At 38.5% G+C, this 20048-nt stretch overlaps 6 protein-coding genes across 7 annotated transcripts; 1 reads left to right on the top strand and 5 right to left on the bottom strand.

Annotated features, from left to right (window-relative positions):
• Positions 1–158: 158 nt before the first annotated feature.
• LOC145898840 (uronyl 2-sulfotransferase-like) lies at positions 159–2535 on the bottom strand. The gene is made up of 6 exons (XM_082987474.1): positions 2294–2535; positions 1817–2046; positions 1428–1569; positions 1263–1357; positions 1047–1203; positions 159–415 (listed from the first exon to the last, which is right to left on the bottom strand). The coding sequence occupies exons 1-6, from the start codon at positions 2441–2443 to the stop codon at positions 254–256; spliced, it is 936 nt and encodes a 311-aa protein (XP_082843600.1). The 5' UTR covers positions 2444–2535; the 3' UTR covers positions 159–253.
• Positions 2536–3259: 724 nt separating this feature from the next.
• On the top strand, positions 3260–5538 carry LOC145898794 (glucoside xylosyltransferase 1-like). 2 transcript variants are annotated; one of them, XM_082987410.1, is made up of 7 exons: positions 3260–3440; positions 3507–3741; positions 3904–4041; positions 4361–4573; positions 4749–4923; positions 5133–5314; positions 5387–5538. In XM_082987410.1, the coding sequence occupies exons 1-7, from the start codon at positions 3328–3330 to the stop codon at positions 5522–5524; spliced, it is 1194 nt and encodes a 397-aa protein (XP_082843536.1). In that variant the 5' UTR covers positions 3260–3327; the 3' UTR covers positions 5525–5538. The 2 variants fall into 2 exon arrangements, with proteins under 2 accessions (XP_082843536.1, XP_082843538.1); XM_082987412.1 differs by having other exon boundaries at positions 5133–5334; positions 5413–5538.
• A 400-nt stretch (positions 5539–5938) lies between these two features.
• LOC145898795 (uncharacterized) lies at positions 5939–7068 on the bottom strand. Its single transcript, XM_082987413.1, has 2 exons — positions 6907–7068; positions 5939–6276 (listed from the first exon to the last, which is right to left on the bottom strand). Exons 1-2 carry the CDS (start codon positions 6995–6997, stop codon positions 5942–5944), a joined length of 426 nt encoding a protein of 141 aa, XP_082843539.1. The 5' UTR covers positions 6998–7068; the 3' UTR covers positions 5939–5941.
• Positions 7069–7362: 294 nt separating this feature from the next.
• Positions 7363–14419, bottom strand: LOC145898138 (uncharacterized). The gene is made up of 17 exons (XM_082986572.1): positions 14333–14419; positions 13795–13902; positions 13369–13470; positions 12897–12992; positions 12381–12550; positions 11945–12054; positions 11485–11673; positions 11043–11213; positions 10585–10674; positions 10434–10524; positions 10136–10221; positions 9242–9853; positions 8621–8792; positions 8051–8134; positions 7874–7992; positions 7529–7666; positions 7363–7457 (listed from the first exon to the last, which is right to left on the bottom strand). The coding sequence occupies exons 1-17, from the start codon at positions 14399–14401 to the stop codon at positions 7363–7365; spliced, it is 2502 nt and encodes an 833-aa protein (XP_082842698.1). The 5' UTR covers positions 14402–14419.
• A 496-nt stretch (positions 14420–14915) lies between these two features.
• LOC145897506 (uncharacterized) lies at positions 14916–18418 on the bottom strand. The gene is made up of 10 exons (XM_082985826.1): positions 18253–18418; positions 18064–18123; positions 17915–17995; positions 17724–17844; positions 17499–17593; positions 17366–17441; positions 17122–17286; positions 16812–16950; positions 15261–16595; positions 14916–15202 (listed from the first exon to the last, which is right to left on the bottom strand). Exons 1-9 carry the CDS (start codon positions 18363–18365, stop codon positions 15292–15294), a joined length of 2154 nt encoding a protein of 717 aa, XP_082841952.1. The 5' UTR covers positions 18366–18418; the 3' UTR covers positions 14916–15202; positions 15261–15291.
• On the bottom strand, positions 18378–19920 carry LOC145897507 (queuine tRNA-ribosyltransferase accessory subunit 2-like). Its single transcript, XM_082985827.1, has one exon. The coding sequence runs from the start codon at positions 19657–19659 to the stop codon at positions 18436–18438; it is 1224 nt and encodes a 407-aa protein (XP_082841953.1). The 5' UTR covers positions 19660–19920; the 3' UTR covers positions 18378–18435.
• Between the last annotated feature and the right edge of the window lie 128 nt (positions 19921–20048).

Genomic DNA, 20048 nt, shown 5'->3' with positions numbered 1-20048 from the left:
TAAACAGGTAGAAAAAAAAGGCAACATAACGAAATTATAAATTGACTTCCAAACGCTTGTGTGTGGAGAGAGTACGACATTTTATAGTTTGACAATTTCTTGGTGTTGCCGGAAATGCATAAACCTGTCCCAAAAGTCCCATAAAAAAAAATCCTCACTGTGGTTTGTTTTTTTATTTTCAGATTTTCACAACGCCATTAAAAAAAACACAAAAAGTAAAAACAGCGCTACAGTGTAAATTTGCATCGTTCGCTTACAAAACGGATTGTTTTAAAACTTGAAGCCTCGCGGTTACGAAATCATAAAGCTCATATTCGAGTTTAAGGCAAGTTTCCGAACGCAAAAAATCTTTTGTTGCTTGTGACGTTTTTAATTTCTTTCTTGTTGAAGTTTCGTGCTTCATTCGGTCGTTTTCCTGTCGATAAAATGCAACGTGTCAAAAAATCACTTAGCTGTGATGCCTTATCCAGTGAACCTTATGATCGAAATACGAGTATAGAACGCCTGCGTTGTGAAAATTTCATGCAAATCATTACAATCAAATTAAAGCGCTGCCCATAGCCGATGAACTGTAGCACCACTAAAATGAGGACCTTTTCTGGAAGATCACATAATGTTAAAGTGGAAACCAGCCTTTACGATGTAAATCCCCAGTTTCAAAACACACATTGGTGTTCTAGGGCCCCCTTTTGCTATTCATTTGCCCTCTTATACACTAGTGTGGGCTCCGGTGCACCGCTCCGGTTGCACACCAGACAATTTAACTTTTTAATGGCATGTTTTACGTTATTATCAAGTAGCTTATTGCAGACCTACTAGAAGTACACTGCCAGATATACATAACAGCTTTGAAATGGAACTGTCCACAAGGTGCTTATGATCACACTGATAAATGTAACTTATTTATCTGACATTTCTGGTAGCTTATGGTTCAAATTTAAAAGCACCATTCGTTGTACTTTTCGAAATGTGCACAGCAAATGATAAAGTCCACACAACATAGATCAGAATTGAGGGACTGTTTTCAAACGAAACAAGAAACTTACTGGATTGTGATACAAGCTACTGGCATGAGTGAAGTATTGAGGCAATGTGTTTTCCAAAATCTTGAGACTAGTTTCCAATTCTTCGATTGTCCCAACGAACGCATAATGTCGCTCTATGTTTTCTTTAGCTTTATCCAACGCCCATTTGGAACGGGACCTAATAATACATGATCAACTGTTACGAGCGTCATATTCTATTTACAGTTACATGCTTACATGCAGCGAGGATGCTGGCCGCAAAAATATGGAACCACTTGCCAGTAAGGTTTCAAACACTCCTGTCGGCGCTTCTGGACACACTCGTCTATTGACTATGAAATACAAATTGTGTATTTGAAATCCATACAACAAAGCGTCTTTTTTCTTCATTTATTTAAGTACCTCCTGCCTGCGCACGTCGCTCATTTTCGCGCTTGCTCCTCCTCCGAGCTCGTTCCCGAAGCGCGAAAAGTAATAAAACGATTCGAATCTTGCGATGGGATCCCGGATCAGGTTAATGTAGAGCGGCTGCTTTTCGCCAAACCTGCAAATAACGACAATTTGGTTGACAGCTAGTTGGTTTACCAATTTAAACCATTTAATCCCAAAACAAGCGCAGCTTTAGCGAGACAATCCAACGGCAATTAAAATCAATTTCTGGTTTGGATGCTGAAATTCTGCAAAGAAATCTCTAGGCTATCTGTATGTCACAAAAACACCTAATATTTTTTCGATTTGGTTTTGATTGCTGATCATCACATATTTTCTCACATACCTCTAGTACTACTTACTCGGTAAAATCAATGAAGTATTGGTGCCTTATATAAACGAAGCCTGGCGGTTGGTTGACAAGAAATTTGATGAATTCCTTCTGTTGCTCTTCCGTTTTCGTCGGGCGTTCACCATCCTCGTATGGACTAGCCACTTTAAAACCGTTCGCTCCTCCGAGCCGATAACACAGTGTGGTCATCGACATGCTTCCACACTTGGGAACTCGGTTGTAAACAATGAACCGCTGATCCTGGAATATTGACAAGTATTTGCATCAAGAGACTTGATATCGCAAGTAATTTAAAAATAATAGCAAGAAAAAACGTATGTATTGTGTTAATAACAACCCAAAAACGATTGTTAGATATAAGTCAACTTATACATGAAACATGATTGAATAACAGATTTCATTTATTGTCAAACGTTTACTCAAATACACAACAAGATTCGTAAAAAAAAAAGTAAAATAGCATTTCTATAAAATTTAATACACCTACTTTGTCGTCAGAAATTTGTATCCGAGCGACACTATTCGCCTGTTTTCCTGTTGTCGCTTGATCATTTTGGTGGAACATGAACTTGAACAAGTACAACGCAGAACAAACCAGTGTACAAGCCAGTAGAAACTTTTTGCGGACTCGAGGCATCACCAACTCTGATCATAAACATCTGACCCCAATGAGCAGCACAACATTTGAACGCCTACATAAGATACGTTCCCTTTGATGTCTCCAAACCTGATACTGCACAAAATATATTCAAAATTGACTTTCTAATCTTAAAAAAGTTACTTATTAGTTCACTCCACAAACTCTCAGTCATCCTATGCTACCTGTTTACATCGTCAGCTCTGCACAATGTACTGAAAGTAGCATAAGATACCTAGTCTCATACCCAAATTCAATTTTCACGGTATGGTGACCATGGGAACTGCTCAGTCGCAGACAATAATTTTTCTATAACACACGTAACCATGCGGCTTAAAAGCTTTTTCGAGTCGATGCTTCCCTCTCTCCCTAGGTTGTTAGAAGACGCGCAGTCGTGACTCAATGGCACAGACGTGGTTTGATTACTAGTTTCGCTCCAGGCAGTGCCGAAGGCAGGTGTGTTTGGCTGGGAAGAATAAGTCGCATGCCAGCACAGCAGTGAAAAGCGTGTTAGTCAGACAGGTTAGGATTTAGAGTTAAGGTTAATGCATTGCTCCGGGGTCAGGTCGTGGCTATATTATTTACGAGTCGCATAAAATTTATTAGCCGACGGTTAAAAGCCATAACAAATAAATAAATTGAGCCGCGATCAGAAAATCTAAAACAGTTTGTTTCAAGAGATTTAATTGCTTTCTCGATACAGCATTGGTGTCGACTGTTTTAAGACAATTAATGCCTAATCGAGGGATTCTGCCAAAATTAGGGATCCAGACTAAACAGAGCCAGTAAATAATCTGTTTGTTGCGTTTAGGCCTTTCTAAGCAGGAGTAACATTTTCGTAGCCAGTATACGAAGTGCAGGCTGTAAATTATGACCAGCGTAATATGACATCAACCATTTTACGAAAACCAACACGATGGCTTTTAAAATTCATTTTGTTTGGATTTGTGTTTTTCGTCATTTGGCAGACTATAAAGTTTTGGGGACATGAACCAAGGTAAGTCACGTGGCACACGCACATTGTGACGTCATCAAAGTAAGATCAAAGCAATTTATTTCATAGATGGAGAAAGAACGTGCAATTTTCCATCAACAGTGCTGGTGTGAGGGGAATTTATGACAACACCCGAACGAATAATAATGACGTCATTCGAATTGTGGTGGTTGCCTGTCCAGGAAAAGGTGACCACGTGACCGAGGAGACTGTAACAATGATTAAAAGCGCCCTCATTTTCACAAAACGACGAATTGAGTTTCATTTATTCACAAAAGATTTGGAAGAAGACATCAAGGAAGAAGTATAATTTGCACTCTGTGATTTAGACAAGAACAGTTTGTTTGGAATTAAACAAGAATTAAGGTTTCCAATCTAAACAGTTATGTGTATTATTACAAGATAAAGTGTTTACAAACTTGACGGTAAAGTACACAATGAACTGACTTTGGAATCTTTTAAATAGGTTCTCACGTGGTCTATTTCTGCGAGAAAAAAACTGGGTCTTTACATTCACAAACTTCATTATCCGCTTAATCCTGACGAGGTGGAAGAGATGAAGGACTGGTGGGGACCTTGCGCTTCGTTCAGATTATTTCTTCCAGTAATAAAGACTAAACCGTTTTTTTTCAACTTTTTTGTCTTTTCACCCTGGGGCTAGAAATTCAATAATAGCGAATAGAATCTTCTGGAAATTTTGTTAGGTTAACCTCATGCAGCGTTCTGATTCCTCTGCAAGATGTAACGTGGTCCCCTGCAAGCGACCTTTACTAAAATACAGTAGTTTTAAAGATCGAAAACCTACTGCTATTAAAACGCAAATCTATAGTGTTTGACTACTCTCATTAATCATTCTCACAAACATTTAAGCCACACTAGTTGCATTATTATATGTTAACAAGCGAGTTTTTGTCATTTCACAGGCTGTGATGAAAAATGTTGATTCCGTCCTTTACGTTGACACCGACGTGACTTTCTTGGGTGGTGTTGACGATTTGTGGGACGAGTTTAAGAACTTTGGCCCAGGTCAAGTTGGGGGTCTGGCGCCCCGCGTCGGGTGGGACTTTCAAGTGCCAAAAACCAACCCTAACTTTATCGAGCTTCCAAATGGCCACGTTACGCAAGTCAATTCAGGGGTAAGTGTCACAGAAGTCCTTGAATTTTCGGAAGAAATACATAGATTTAAAACTGACATGTGGTTATAACTGACACCATAGTGGATTTTTGAATCATTTGTACTTTTGAATAGACAAAATTCCAGATTCGGCGTTAATGATTCCAAAACAAACAAAAATTTACCACTCATCTTAGGTATTTTTGATGAATTTAACGAGGATGCGGACTCCAATATTCAAAACTCATCCAAATCTTGGGCGGAATGCCTTGAGTTGGAGCAAAGAGCTTTTACTTCCGCTTTATCACATGTTCATCTCAGACATGCACGGGGACCAAAACCTCATCAACACAGTGTTTCACTTCAACCCAAGTATGACGTGGCACATATTTGTCAGATACGTAAAATAATAAAGATGGTTTGCATTATTCGATTCACAAAGAATCGTAAAACATTTTGCTAAACGCACCTAAAATAGCGTGGTAGCCTAAATGGGATGTTTAATACATTTTTCTACACTTTGCAAATTCTTGCAACTATTCTTATCGAGAAAGGTCATAATTTGTATATATTGTTTGCAGAGCTCTTGTATTTTATTTCCTGTCGCTTTAACTATCACCACAAGTTCTGCATCGATGCACATTCCGATCGCCAGTGCGGTGATGCGGAACGCTACGGAGCCGCAGTTGTCCATGGCAACGCCAACACCTACCAAAACAACTTTGCTCCTGCATTTCGTGCAGTTCACGATGCAATGAGAGAGGTATACCTTCATGCTTTCCTGTCATTTTTATGTAAGACATATTTTCGGTCACATAAAATTTGTTTACTTTAGTTTCAGTTGGGGGAACAAACTCCAAGAGATTTGTATGAAAATATCAAAACGAGGTTGGAAGACCCAGGCGTGGAGAGGGCGGATCACTGTGGGAATAAAACTCATCTACTTTTAAGAAATTTAGAAACGTTACTTTGAATATGTCCTTCGTTTTTCATTTTTTGCGTTTTTCAAATAAAGAACAAATTTATTCAGCATTGTTTTGTCGATCAACATTGACTGGAAACATAAGACGTTTAAATTTAGTGAGGTCTCAAATTCAAATACTTTCGTATCCAAAGTCGTAAATATGTTTGACTTTTGAAATTATGGGGTTTCGAAGCGACAAGTTCAAAAAATCAAAAACAACAATTAGAAAAGTATAAAATTTCTGCAACATTGGCGACTTTCACCTGTTGGCAAACAACAGATAAACGCTTTGACTTGAAATATTACAACGAACGGCATCTTAAACTTATATTTACATAAAAATAGCACACTAAGTAGAAAGAGCGTATCGCCAGCATAATAAAAAAATGCGATAAAAGTTTGGCAGAAAACCCCCCGAACAATCATTTACATCTTCTGCGTGGTTATCATGATTGGTTGCTGCTGCGGTCTGTGCTGCGATTGCCTGTCTTCTTGTCTGCTTTGCATTGCAGCCATTTGGTAATTGTCACTGCCGTATTCCAAGGGGTACTGACGATAAGTTGTCATAATGGGGTAACCGCTATGTGGGTTCATGGGCACGTCCGGTTCCGTGTCTAGAAAAGTAGGGGTGCTAAATATTGGCGGCTCCGGAACGTAAGGATCGCGGGCCAACGCGACGATGCCAACGAGCGCTGCGATCGCGGAGGATATGATAAAGACGAGGAGAATGAGCGTCCAGTTTGGCTCAAAGTCGTGCTTGGCTGAAAAAATACGAAACAGGTTAACGTGTTGTTATGCCCTAATTAAAAAAGTTGAACTAGCGTTACTTATATTTACACCTATGATGCAGATTAACCTGTATTTGCTGACAACAACTAACAAAATGGCATTTAATTTTCGTTAAACTATTTGCAAAAAGGGCATCAATAATCCTTTATATTATGTGCTTGGTAGCTACAGTGTAAATCAGTGGTTCTCAACCGGGGGCCCTTAAAGCGTTGTCAGAGGGTCTGCGACAAACTCTTAATACTCACGACACTATTTTCGAAATGGGTTTGCACATTCCACAAATACAAGTCTAAAAAACATGCAAAATTACCGAAGTATGTTACAGCTTTGTTATGTCACAAACAAAAACGCATTATGACGTGTGGCTTGGTCTCATCGGAAACAAATATTTTGAGTAACCTAAATAGGTCCGCGACTAGTCTGACGTCAAGAAAAGGGGTCCGCCAGGACAAAAAGTTTGAGAACCAATTGGTGTAAATGCTACCTTTTATACACGAAAATCCGAATTTGCATAAATAACGTGTATACACTGCTATAAGTTTACTTCCCTGGTAAAACTTTTTGAAATAAAAAGAGATTCATATATCAAAAGGTTTACTTACATGTTCCAGTGTTTGCCGTCACAAATGAAACATATGAACACAAAATTGCCAACAATAGATTAGCAGCATTTTGTCCAAAGTTTTTCTTCATGTTGTCTTATATACTTTCACTTATATTGTCTACCACAAACACAACTTTAAAATCAACTTCCTATTGCTGTTGATATATGCCTTGTTAAGAAAGTCTGTCGATTTGATAGCAGACAGATAAATTGCCTGAGGCTACAATAACGCGTGTGCTCCAGCTAGTTGCTCGTCAGGTTACGCACAGCGAAAACTCCACATAGAAATCACAAAATATCAGCCGGCAAGAAACTTTTCAAACTTATGATAAAGCGTTCGGTTAAGTCAATTTAAAGTTACAGGTTTTATGCCATTTTAATTGAATTTGTTAATTGTTGTTTAACATGCAACTCAAGCCAAGGACAATACAACAGATTCTTCTGAATAAGATATTTATTGCTGTTTACAATAATCAATTTCTTCGGGTGGATCACTTGGCGCTTCACTATCATAATCCAGAGGATATTGTTGGTTAGTGTTGTTGACAACTGTTAGAAAGAAATATGGCATGATACCTTACTTGACGTAAATATTAAATTAACTGATTTTACAACCCGACCTCCGGTTGAACAGAGTGGAACTCCACTTTCCGTATCTTTATTTTTGCGCTTATTGGATTTGTGCAAGAACTCACTTTCCTCGACGTCACTTCCGGATGTGCTTGGAGTGGAAAAGTTGAAAAATCCCGCTTCGACATCTACCAGTAAAAACAGAGCGGAGTAAAGAAACAAAGCATTCCAAAAAAGACAGTTGTGGACATTTAAGACGACTCTTATGGGCAAGACTGGAAAGTTGCTTAATTTAAAATACCACCTTTAAATACTTTTATATTTGGTTTTATTTATGAATCATAAAGTTCTTCAGGGATACGTATCTGTGTTACGTGAAACGTCAATGTGCACACCGGGAGTGGAAACAGTACGTCGACTCAAACAAGTCACATCATCCATAATGCTGTCACTTGAATCTCTACAAAAAAATTCTTGGCTGCTTGCCTTGCTCGCATCATGATCCTCCAATTTCCTGTATAGACACGAGTGTATCTATCGTTGCTATAGAAACAACCACAGATCATTCTTACCATTTTCGGTCACAAACCCCGTTGTTAAATTGGAAGAAAATATCTTTCATTTCTGTGTTGACACTGGGAGGGCTGAGGTCTGACCTGGGCGACAAAAGATATGGCATGAAATGTGTATTTGACAACATAATAGAGCACGGATTCCCAAACCTATTTTATGCGTCGCAAACAGTACACGAATGTCACACTCACACATTACACAAACATGACTGTACTATTTTACAAACTACGGACACAATACGCATACTGATGAGCTATTACATCGTGTAGTGCCACTAAACAATAGTCAACAAAATAAGTGAATTGTCGCATGTTCCTGAGTTCGGCCGTTTTATTAAAATTACTGTTTAAATAAAATATCTAAAGATTAGACGAATGACGAACGCGAGGAGATCGCGGAAAAATTTGTCCAAATCAAAGGGTTCACGAGCGAATTTTTCACAGATAAACTGTAAAAAGACGTCTGAAAAGGGTTTGTCCACCAAAACACCTCTACAATTATGTTTCCATCGTACTTGCGTGGAAAGCGTGGAAGGAAATTAGTCACATATCATCATCACAAAAACAAACCAATCTTCCTCGTCTTCGGCAAGATTCCCTTCCAGTGAAATCATATCCTCTGACAGTGGAAGATCACTCTCAACTTCGTTCATTTGGTTCAAACGCATCGCGTCCTGTATTCCATTCCTAATAGCGCTGTTCAGTTCGGAAGTGTCCAACTCAATCCCATTTACGTACTGCCCTGTAATAGCACATTTATGTTTTGTTGTATTTTGTTTCTATCCATACAGGTTCCACAATTTTGAGCAATTATAAAACAATTGTAACATAGATTTAGTTAGATAACATGATCGTCTCAAATAATTTTGTTGTTTGCATAATAAATGAAAAATGCCTATTAGTAGTTGATTGAAAACCAGTTTGTGTTCGTAAATTTACAATCCGATTTAATTCGATCCGAAAACCGCGTTCAAATTAGATAACTAAGTGGAATCGTCAGCAGTACTTGTTTTTCCGGTGTGATTATCTGAGTTCCACCGCCACGACGAAGCTAGTTTCTTCTTTTGAAGTTTGGCAAAATAATGTTGTTAGCTTTAATTATTATTGATTCCGTGCGCAAATAGAAACGTGTTGAGGCAGTGAATTAATTTAGGTTGTGATTTTTAATAACCAATATAAATAGAACAATACCCCTTTCGCGAAGCAGAGTATTCACCCTTCCCATGACAAGCTCCATTCTTCTCCTCGATGCTGAAATCGACTCTGGGACATAGATTTGCTCTCGAGGTTTAACCTTGGTTTCCTCAGGTTCGCCGAAAAGGCGTCTCTTTTTCGGAGGGATGCAAACCATGTCGTCGACTTGGTCGTAATCGGGCGGCAACAAAACTGCGTCGTCAACCTCATCGTAATTCGCCACCTGTTCCTCGTTGGTGTTTTCCTCGGACTTTGGCTCCTGTGGCTCGTCGAGCAACATGTCCGACACGTTTTCAACTTCTTTCTCTGATTCGGAAACAATCTCATCGAGTTCCGGTGCGTTTGCTTCCTCTCCAAACTTCCTTCGCTGCTCTAAGTCGTCCAAGGGCATCGCCAGCGGATCAGTGCCGACATCTGACGTTTCAGGTTCGTATGTGACGTCGTTTTCTTCCTGGTTGTCGTCGGGCGAGTTACTGGTGAGTTCCGTTTCTTCGGGTTTGCTTGTCGTGGCTGTTGGTGTTTCTTCTGTTAGAACTTCTTCGGGCAGATCGACTGTCCCCGGTTTCACTTCGACCGCGATATGTTTGCGTGTGGCATCGTGCAAACATTCTTAGACGTAAAACAAAACCGATAGAAGAACTTCTCCGAAAAACAGACAAAAATTAAACACACAAAAATTAAACACACAAAAATTAAACACACAAAAATTAAACACACAAAAATTAAACACACAAAAATTAAACACACAAAAATTAAACACACAAAAATTAAACACACAAAAATTAAACACACAAAAATTAAACACACAAAAATTAAACACACAAAAATTAAACACACAAAAATTAGCATGGACTAACAAGACATCACTTAACCAAGACCGTACATATTTACCATTTGTGAGCGGTGTAGGGCGATGATAGAGAGCATAGGCGCGTGGAATCATTGTGTCCCGAAAATAGCAACCGAGTTGATAGTCCCTAAGTCAAACATGTTATACTACTTACAGATTATAAACTTTTGTCATCTAGATGGGTATGTTTTAGTTTAGACTGATGATCAAAATCTGTTCACAGAAGACTACACACTATATATTAGGACGATTAGGTTATTTAAATTACCACTGTTTTTTAGATTTAGCCACAGAACAGAAGAATATTTTGCACTGATTTAAACAGTTTAATAAACTTACTGTTGAACAAGGTCATCACACTCATTTGATGCGCGATCCCAACTTCTTTGGAAGTATGAAAATATCGGATTGCAAACGACTTGGTGCGATCCTGAAAATTAAACGAGTGTCCAATTATTACGAAAAAGTCTATAATCAAAGTTAGTTTTACCTTTAAAGAAATCCGAACACCATTCGATAGTAGTGCCTTGGATTGCGATCAAGCGGGGACCTTTATAGTCGAGAATTCCCTCCGATTCTTCTGTGTGTAAAAGTGACAAACGTTATAATATTTGATTTTTTCAGATCTCGCTCCGACTTGTCGGGAAAAGTGGCTGATCCAGCTTGGCTGCAATGCCTTTGCTGCGAAGCCTGTGAACCTTATAATCCCGATTAAATTACGCGCAGACTGTGGAAAGGTTACGAGGTTTTAAGACTACGAAATATACCGAATTTATCTTGCTTTTGTCTGGGACCTTGAGAGAAAAAGATCGTGCCAGTGCTAGGTATTCGGGAAATTCATGCGCCCCCAAAAAACATCGCATGAGCCCTAGTGTGCCCCACAGACTGAAATCCCCATCATGGCTTATTGTACAGAAAAGGGAACGATACCAAAGGAGTCAAACAAACCTTCATCGCTACCTTCGCAAAGCAGCATATTTTTTGACTTCGCTTCCACTGTCAAGTATTCCTCCACCTCCGGTACTATGCTGATGACGTAACATTTTCGAAGAACCTCATTTTCGAAGTAAGGATTCGGACCAAAAACAAACTTTATTTCGAACCCGTGAATTCCATCATCTGCGGAAAAAAACCCATTTAGTCAAGTACTTTTTTCATTGATTTATGCATTTAAACTGTAATTTTAAGCAATCAAAGTGAAAAATGAAACACAGATGTGTGCAACAATTATATGTTCTTATATATTCACTGAGTCATGTATAAACGACCTGTGTGGTTCCTACAAACTGTTCTTACAAACAAGGTTATCGTTTATTACAGACACTGTTACGAAAAAAGTAATTCCAGAATCAGAACCAATACACCTAGCTACCAAACCTTATGTACTAACCAAGGCCGTCGTTGCAACACGCCGAACACACCCTCAAGCTGTTGTTTTCTGGCACATCATTCAACTCAACAGTAATATCGGTTATGTGGGCGAGCACATCGTGGTCCTCGGGTTTGAGCATCAAACTCAACATAGGATGAGAATTACGGATCACCTTCGGCCAAAAATTTTCAACCAGTTTTTCTCTCTCTGTGCAAGTGTCAATATTGAGATGAGTGAATATTTCGGCTCAAACCAAATGACCTGTGCAGGGTTAGCACACACAAATGCGCTTTACTGTTTCACATAGTTTTTGTCCGCTTTGTGTTTAGTAAAATCTTTTAATTTTCAAAGATGAAATAACTGAAGGACAAACAAGCTTTATTTGATGGTTTTGTAACAGCAAAAATTTTGAAACTTGCAAATTGAACAATGAATTCTAAAGCAAATTGAAACAAATACAAATATAATAAAGACTAACCGCCTCTTGCCATCCGCCTAAGAAGTGCTTTCACATTCTTAGCGTTCCTACATCCGGAAGACATGAGCGGGGTGCAGTTTTCCATGAGAGATTTTATTTCTGTTCCATCTCTACAAGTTAATATTGTGTATTCCATTAAAATAATTAGGCAAATGTTTCGAAAGAAGGATGAACTACTACTGCGGGGTGCTTGTGAGTTATGGAAGCCAGCGTCGGGTTGGAATTTTAAATACAATGGTTCATAACCTAATGCCATAGTAAACCTTATGAACAGCAGCCATCAAACAGCTTTGTTTTAGTAATAGAGAAAGTTTAAAATTTTAAATTAAAAAAAAGTATCAACTACTTTAGATGCTCCACAAAATTAAAATATAATAATCAATATGAGTTTTCACTATCCAATGCAGATGAATGTGATAAATTAAAATTTTTTTACCTTGAGTTTGGAGTTTGGTCGAGTAGAGTTCGTCGCACGTTTACGAGCGGGAGGTAACAATTTTGCAGATAATCCTGTTCCAGTTTGTGCAAGTCTTTCTGGAACTTTACCTCGCTTCGAGTTAGCATGTTATGTAGGGTTTCCATTGCTTGCCTTCCGTATTCCGCAAACTGTATTGTTCACACATTAATCGGGTTATAAAATATCGCAAAGTAGCCAAACGTTTATCCATGTAATTCTGGTGTTTTTTCCCAACCTGACATTTCTATGGGGCAACTTTATTTAGTTTTATATATGGCCATATTCTCCAAAAATTTTACGTGTATATTCAAATGCCGTTGCCCGTCTATTACGTTCGGTAAACCTCACCACGTTTGGTGATTTCATTGGGGAAACGACATCCACAAAAGGTGCTAATATCATTAAAGATGCCGTGTCTTACAAGAGATAAAAATAAATAACCAGTTGGGAAGAAATTTCTCATATTTTGTAAAAGTGAGCCGATGTTCTACTCACAGTGAGACCTGGAATTAGAAAATCCGTATCTATATCATTGCATGCTGCACAACTTTGGGAATCCTCCGCAGTGATTTGCTGATCTTCTGGTGGTGTCTGCAAGACAAGAAATGTGCGGCAATTAACAAGACAAGAAAGGGTTGTGTGATTGCATCAGGGCTCGTAAGATTAATGTTTGGATTCGCCTAATTTAAAGTTTATGAAAATTTAATTACTCGACAAATAAAAATTTGTGAAAATGGGTTTGGCCATTTTTGGGCAAGGCCGCCACACTGCGTCCTCTGAAGACTTGATAATAAAAAAATGGTCGAGTTAACGTTTCTTTAAATTAACAAGAGGCAAATGCTTATAAAAAGTATGTGATATAAATACACAGAATTTGTCATCTTTGAAATAACAGAGTTAATTCCCCGCATTTGCCTTCCGTTAACATTCACTAAAATTGGTGCCAATTTCTAGAATGCTTGCTCACAATGAGATCGGGCATCTGAAATTCTGGAGCGATTTCTTCATTTTCACTCCAGTGTACGACTTTTGAACTCTCTGCTGTGTCTTGCTGGTCTTCTGATAATGTCTAACAAACAAAATATAAGTGAGGCGTATCCACGGCCATTGAGGGGGGAAATGTGCCGTTTTATTGGAGGTCACTTAAAATTATAAAAGGAAGACGGGCTTTTGCGGCAGAAATTTTACGATAGTTCAGAACAGTGATGTTCACTGAACAGTTTTTGATATTAATCGCTCCCCTATAGTCTCGTATGGGTGCTCTCGTGGAACTCCGACGTCCCTACTTTCATAATTAACAAGGTTTTAATTGTGCTTGTCTCACAAAACATTCAATTGAATGTAATGAAGTCGGTTGTTGGAGGTCAAGCATTTATCTGAGACTTTGCCGAACCTGAGAAATACACGATTCTTCATCAGACTGTCTGTTTTTTGCCAAAGTGTTGAGCTTCTCCCGGAGTTGGTTTGTATACTTTGGGTTTTTCCATATTGTTTCGACTTTCTTGGGGGAAATAAAATTAAAAAATTCGAACTGCAATCGGAAAGTATTTGCTAGCATTACATCACGTCGGTGCGGGTTATCGGATAAAACGTGTGAAGTAGAAATAGCCTGTGTCAATTAGGTTTCGTCTTTCGCATTCCAATGTGGCCACACGTTTTTTGACACAAAGAACTTCAAGTTATTTGAGTACATTTTACTGTACCATCAGAATTAAATAATATGCTAAATCACAAAAATTCACTGATACAAAAGAATTTCAAATTATGACGATGTTTCCAACGTGTAATTTTTAAAGTTACGCTTAACGTAGACTTACGTTTACACGATGTTTCCAACGTGTAAACGTAAGTATACGTAAAGCGTAGCTTTAATTTGTTTTCCGCATGATCCAAATTCAAAACTTCTTACATTACAATTGTTTTTCATGTACCTGTTTTCGTTTCTTTGGTGTTTGCTTTTTACTTTGCTTCGTGCTTTTCCTCTTTTTTCTAACAGCCATGTTACATAACTGCGTGCCCTACTTCGATGCAACAAAGTTGCAGCATGAAAAATAGGCTGTACAATTCTATTGAAACGTCACAATGGGCTAAATGACTTCACATCCAAATCGTCAAAAGTACAGTACTACAATTACAGTCAAACGTGAACTCTACAAACTGTCACAACGAAAATCTGTTGTTTGGTATTTTCATTAACGGAAACAACTTATTTTATCGAAAAGCAACCAATGTGTTGAAAATCTTCGCAACTGATATATCGCTCCCCAATGTTAGTTGTTCATGAAATTTCTCTCTAAGCGGATTGAAACGCGTACTTTTACTTTCATTTAAGTTTTTATGCAAGAGCTTGCGGAGTAACAACAGATTCCAAAAACATTTTTAGCAGCCGCGAAAAAACGAATTGTGGTATCAGCGCACAACCCGCTAATGCCTGACTTCCCTGTTACTGACTCTATCCGCTCGTGCGAAGCCCAACTTCTTTCTCAACATGCCTAAAATCAATCAACTATCACAGCACAGAGTAATTTGTTTATTTTGAGAAACGTAAAATCAGGTTTGTACATTTTGTGACATTGATCATCATCAATTGCGCGTTGGGACTCCTCGCAACGAAGAACAGCTGAATACCTGACAGGGCTTAATTTTGTATTAAATACTTACCATTGACCTGCAGAGGATTTTCTGTATATTTTAACGTTGCTGTCCTACAGACAAGTCAGAGCCCGACGCTGTAGCTTACCTTTCTTACAAATTAAAACACAATTAATGAATGTGGTCTACGTTAGACGACAGCTTTACATCTGCAAAAGAAAACAAATGGTCAGAAATAAATAACCACATTAGACGTGCGATAATTACATAATAAAGTCCAGGATTGAAATTGAAGTAATCAACGTCTTCGGCTTGAACGTGGAGGAGATCTCCTTGAACGTCGGTCTCTGCTTCTACTGCGACGGTGTCGTCTGCGGTCGCTGTCTCTTCTGCTTCTTTTGGAGGAATGGGTGGGCGAACGACTGCGCGACGAGCTGCTGCTTGACGACGGTGACCTACGTCTACGACCGGAGGTACCTCTGGGCTTGTGTCTGGAGTCCCGGCGTGGGGAACTACGGGATGACCTGCGATGGGATGTTGGCTTTCGTTCTGGTGAAGAGGAAGAAGAGGAGGATGAGGAGCTAGCTTTTCTTGACCTTATTCTGTCACGACCAGCACGTGGAGCTCTTTCTGAGCTTTTTGCTTGCTTTGAAGTATTACGTTCAGGCAATTCTTTTACTTTGTGTGTCTCAACTGATGCCTGTTTTTCTGCAATATTAGGAGGTTTTTCGACTTTGGCAGTTTCATCCTGCTTGGCTTCTACTTGGGCTGATTCAGTTTCTTTTTCTTCAGCTTCTTCCTGGTTATCATCATTACTTGATTCACCATCAGAACCAGATCCGCTTGAACCAGACTCACTGTCGCTTTCATGGCTGGCATCCTCAGCCGCGTCAGCTGTATTTTCTATTTCACCATTAGCATTCTGCTTACTGTCAGCACCATTTGACTGTTGTTCATCAACACCTTCCATTTCTGCATCATTGTCTACGTTTACATTGCTGGCCTCATCAGGTTCATCTTTTTTCATTGGTGACAAGCCAGCCTGTTCTTCTTTTACTGGAGAAATAGGTTTAGAATTAGGCTCTTCCTTGACGGCTTTGCTCTCATTCGAGTCTACAACGTTGGCTTCCTCCATATCATTTTCATTGTTTTCAATGTGTTTTTGCTTTAATGAAGAAATAGTTTTCGCATTTGGACTTTCAGAAATGTGTTTGTTGTCAATAGGTACATCATTGTCTTCTTCCATGACTTCCTCTGACACAAAATTGCCATTTTGCTCAACAGTTTTCGGTGGTTGTGCATCTTCTTTAGTTTCATCATTGTCACTTTGCATGGTTTCATCATTTTCAGTTTCTTTCTGCTCTGTCTCCTCATCCATTCTATCTTCCTCTCCAGATTCAACATCAATATCAACATTTGGCTCTTGGGTAAGATCGTCTGCAGCTTCTTCCATGACAGCAGGTTTATCTTTTTTAACAGTGCTATTATTTCCTGGTGTGGTGTTTTCGCTTGCTTGCTTTTTCATCATATCGAGAGCTTCAATTTCAGCATCAATGTTGTCAATGGTTGTTTGCATAGATGACCGACTTGCAGCAATTTTGTCTGAAATCAACATGATTGAGCATATTTAGAAAGCAATCCAAATGAAAATTTGGGTTAAAATACATCAAAAGTAGCAACTATAATTTTGCACATTTCTCACACCCTTAAACCTCGTGCATGCAGATCAACATTTTCATGAATAATACTGGGCAATAACCAGGGTATATTTCAATAAATTAATGCAATAAAAATGATTTAGTTTAATGACAGAAATACCTTTGATTCTCTTCTTGCTTTCTTGTAATGCCCTTATAGTTCGGCCAGTTGTATCTTTTGGCAAAAAGAAAATGGGTGGTGATGCTTTGGTCATAATAAACTTGGACTTTTTCTCCCATTCTGCTTCCCATTCCTCCAACTGCACAAAAACATACACTTATGTTGACCTATACTCTGCCCTCAAAGCAGGCTGTACAAGAAAATTTAACTTCAATTAATCACTTATTGCAACACACAAAGATTATCACGAACAGATATGTTTTTCTTATTACTGTGACATAAAAGAAAGTTTCAACTGAATTACAATCACCTCTCCAGCTAAGACTACTTTTTGTTCAAGCAACATTATTCTCTTCTGTTGTGATCTTCTTTCATTAAACAGTTCCCTTCGTTCTGCAGCTGCCTTCTTGCGTTCAGCTGCAGTGGATTCCTCCAATCTCTTCTCAATTTCAGTTCTTCGTTGCTCTTGCTTTGTCTACAGGGAGTAATTTTTCATTATATATTTTCACTACAAATCTCAGCAAGGGCAAGATAATATGAGAAATTGTACAAACCGCAAGATCTGCTTTGCTTTCATCTGACTGAAATTTTGCCAAAGTACCAAGCAGCATTCCAAACATTCTCCGATTTCTATAAATTTTTATGATTATTGAGAAACAAAAATGATTTTGTCGCACAAAGTTCTACCTTGCTTTTCCTTTTTCATCCACGTTTTGGGCTTTAATCAATTCTGTTTTTGTGTGACTTTTTGCCGTTGACACAATGGACGACTGGACAGTTGGCTAAACATTAAACAACAAATTAAGCTTAAGCGTGTTACACTATTGTACCTTTTTGAAAACAAAAAACTCACAAGCTGTTTTAAGTGGGATATTTTAGTAAAAATTTATAAATTTTACACTACAAAATTACCCTTAATTCAGGTTCGTCTTCATCATTGTCACTGTCTTGTTGCTGTTGTCTGTGGGAAGGGTGGAGGCTAGAGATGATTACACGGCGATCTCCTCCAATTCCTCTGGACATGAAACCACCCCTTTTTGAAAAAAGACACCGATTTCAAGTCCTGTCTATAAACTACTGAAACAATAAAGTAGTCTACACACCTGCGCGGTACTCCGCCAGCACGTTTGGCAGGTGGCTCCATTTGTTCTTCTGCATGGGCATTACGATCATCTAAACTCCGCCTGAAAAGTATATTGCATTACATGGCACATATTTGTGTTACGTCTTCAAAAGTCATCAAAACACTCACCTTCCCAAGCGTACAGCACCTCCTCGGCCTCTGCCTCGTCCACGATCAGCTGGCAAAAATCTGAATAATGCAACATGTCTTATTGCTATCTTAGTGTAAAACTGTAAACTTTACAAGTAACCACAAGAATTGTAGATCCAATTAATAAATCCCCAACATCCCTTGCTTCTAAAAAGGCAGATGCCTTACCTTATGTCATTGGGATCCCGTCCTGTTACTTTTTTTATGCTGTCATCAACAGTTTTGAGATTCTCCTTTGCTTTTTCTATTTGCTGCTTCAAAGCACTTACCGCAAGTGCCATGATCACTTTTATTCTAATAAAAAACCCTATACAACTATCTAAAAAATAGTGGCAGTTAGGAACATAGCTTTTACTCTGTACAATTACAATTCAATGCAAGCAACATATTTCTAAATAGTTTTAGTTCTTCAAGTGTTTCAATGTCCTTTAAAGATTCAAAAAATGAAAGATAATGGTGCAAGTTATGAATCATTAACAAAACAGGTGCTAACATTTCATTAACATTGATTAAATGATGAATGTAAGCCCTTGTATGATTGGCACATGTATAACAGCAGCATGTTTTAAGAATAGGACTAAATGACTGGGCATGTCCTTCATTGGTCATGTCTTCTTTTTCAATAAAACCATGTGCATCCATAACATTGGCACATTCAGCAATATTAACATTGGACTTCGAAGTACTGTGTGTCTTCGGGATTTTAAAAACAAATGCCCCATTTTGTTTTGTCACTGAAGTGACATAGCTTGTATCAAATATAGAAACTCCACATTCTATTAAATCAATGATTGACAATGGGTGCCCATGCTTATAAACAGCTATGGGTTTGTCATGGGGCAGTGCATCACATATCGCAAAAACAAGAGACTTCAATTCTTCTGATACAACAGGCTCTTTTGGAAGAGAATCTAAGACAAAACCCCACACTTCTGACTCCTCAGTAGATTTTAATGTCAACCTTATACAACGTAACCATTCTTCTTTACTATATCCACCTTGTAATAAACACAACATGTTGGATTTTATCTGTGTTTTGCTGCTTTGTTTCAGTTTAACGCACTCTTGTAAAAAAAGGCTGCTCCTGTCAACAGCTTTTCCCAATCTCTTCTTTGAACTTGACTTTCCGACATCACCATCCGCTAACGATTCATAAAATAGAGGCTCGACAGTCTCCACCACCTTCATATACGACTCTGGTGTCACGTTGATTTTACCTCCATTATCCCACACAGCAACTGAATGTTTTGTGTTATGTCCCATTTTCGGAATGCTTGACGAATCTTGCACACTTAAATAAGTCATGGTTTTTGTTCTTTGAACAAACAATTCTGATAAGGAACCTGAAAATGCTCTGAAAACTTCTTCATGTCTTGCAATCTGTGGCAGGGGTACTACTGACACAGTTGGTAATAAACTTTGGTCAAGGTACCCCAGTGTTTCGTTTGTTAGATGCGGAACAGTTCCAGCAATCGTGTGAAGAAAGCAGCAAGGTGATAAAAATGTAATTTTTTCGCCTCTGCTATCAACAGAAAACTGCTTTGCTAACTCACATTTTTTTAACACACAATCCATCTAACCAAGCAGTTTTTCCCTCACAAAGAAAAAATATTTCGCCGTTCTTTTACGGGGATTGAACTTCTGCTTACGAGTGCGTTCGTGTCTTCTTTCCTTTCTAAGTCCACTTATAACATTGTCAGTTTAGTCTTTAAAAAACAAGACCCTAGTCTTGTCGTAAATACAAAATAATACTGCACTGCACAAATCAACCGAATTCTCAAGATTTTGCGAGTGCTCGCTTTCGTTAACGAAGTTCATAGATACGTTACGCTTTCAGCGGCTTGCTCTCATCCGCCAACCAAAAAATGGCGGCGTGGCTTTTATTTTAACAACGAATCGTGCATCCAAAACTTACTGACACTGAAAGGAGTTTCCATCAATCTTCAATGTAGCACAATTTATCG

The sequence above is a fragment of the Ascidia mentula genome, chromosome 4, assembly GCF_947561715.1.
Source record: "Ascidia mentula chromosome 4, kaAscMent1.1, whole genome shotgun sequence".
NCBI classification, from domain to species: Eukaryota; Metazoa; Chordata; class Ascidiacea; order Phlebobranchia; family Ascidiidae; genus Ascidia; species Ascidia mentula.
Note: the sequence above shows the minus strand (reverse complement) of the source record. Positions and strands in the feature narration are given on the sequence as shown.

Excerpts from the sequence above, each read along its gene's own strand:
- LOC145897506 (XM_082985826.1), bottom strand. The coding sequence starts at position 18,365 with ATGGCACTTGCGGTAAGTGCTTTGAAGCAGCAAATAGAAAAAGCAAAG. Across the intron at positions 18,124-18,252 it reads CGGGATCCCAATGACATAAG|ATTTTTGCCAGCTGATCGTG; the intron begins GTAAGGCATCTG and ends TGCATTATTCAG. Across the intron at positions 17,442-17,498 it reads GATGAAAAAGGAAAAGCAAG|AAATCGGAGAATGTTTGGAA; the intron begins GTAGAACTTTGT and ends AAAAATTTATAG.
- LOC145898138 (XM_082986572.1), bottom strand. The coding sequence starts at position 14,401 with ATGGCTGTTAGAAAAAAGAGGAAAAGCACGAAGCAAAGTAAAAAGCAA. Across the intron at positions 12,993-13,368 it reads TTCAGATGCCCGATCTCATT|ACACCACCAGAAGATCAGCA; the intron begins GTGAGCAAGCAT and ends CTTGTCTTGCAG. Across the intron at positions 7,458-7,528 it reads TCCACTCTGTTCAACCGGAG|TTGTCAACAACACTAACCAA; the intron begins GTCGGGTTGTAA and ends TCTTTCTAACAG.
- LOC145898795 (XM_082987413.1), bottom strand. The coding sequence starts at position 6,997 with ATGAAGAAAAACTTTGGACAAAATGCTGCTAATCTATTGTTGGCAATT. Across the intron at positions 6,277-6,906 it reads GACGGCAAACACTGGAACAT|CCAAGCACGACTTTGAGCCA; the intron begins GTAAGTAAACCT and ends GTATTTTTTCAG.
- LOC145898840 (XM_082987474.1), bottom strand. The coding sequence starts at position 2,443 with ATGCCTCGAGTCCGCAAAAAGTTTCTACTGGCTTGTACACTGGTTTGT. Across the intron at positions 2,047-2,293 it reads TACAAATTTCTGACGACAAA|GATCAGCGGTTCATTGTTTA; the intron begins GTAGGTGTATTA and ends TCAATATTCCAG. Across the intron at positions 1,204-1,262 it reads GGCCAGCATCCTCGCTGCAT|GTCCCGTTCCAAATGGGCGT; the intron begins GTAAGCATGTAA and ends ATGTATTATTAG.
- LOC145898794 (XM_082987410.1), top strand. The coding sequence starts at position 3,328 with ATGACATCAACCATTTTACGAAAACCAACACGATGGCTTTTAAAATTC. Across the intron at positions 3,441-3,506 it reads TTTTGGGGACATGAACCAAG|ATGGAGAAAGAACGTGCAAT; the intron begins GTAAGTCACGTG and ends TTTATTTCATAG. Across the intron at positions 4,574-4,748 it reads TTACGCAAGTCAATTCAGGG|GTATTTTTGATGAATTTAAC; the intron begins GTAAGTGTCACA and ends CACTCATCTTAG.
- LOC145897507 (XM_082985827.1), bottom strand. The coding sequence starts at position 19,659 with ATGGATTGTGTGTTAAAAAAATGTGAGTTAGCAAAGCAGTTTTCTGTT.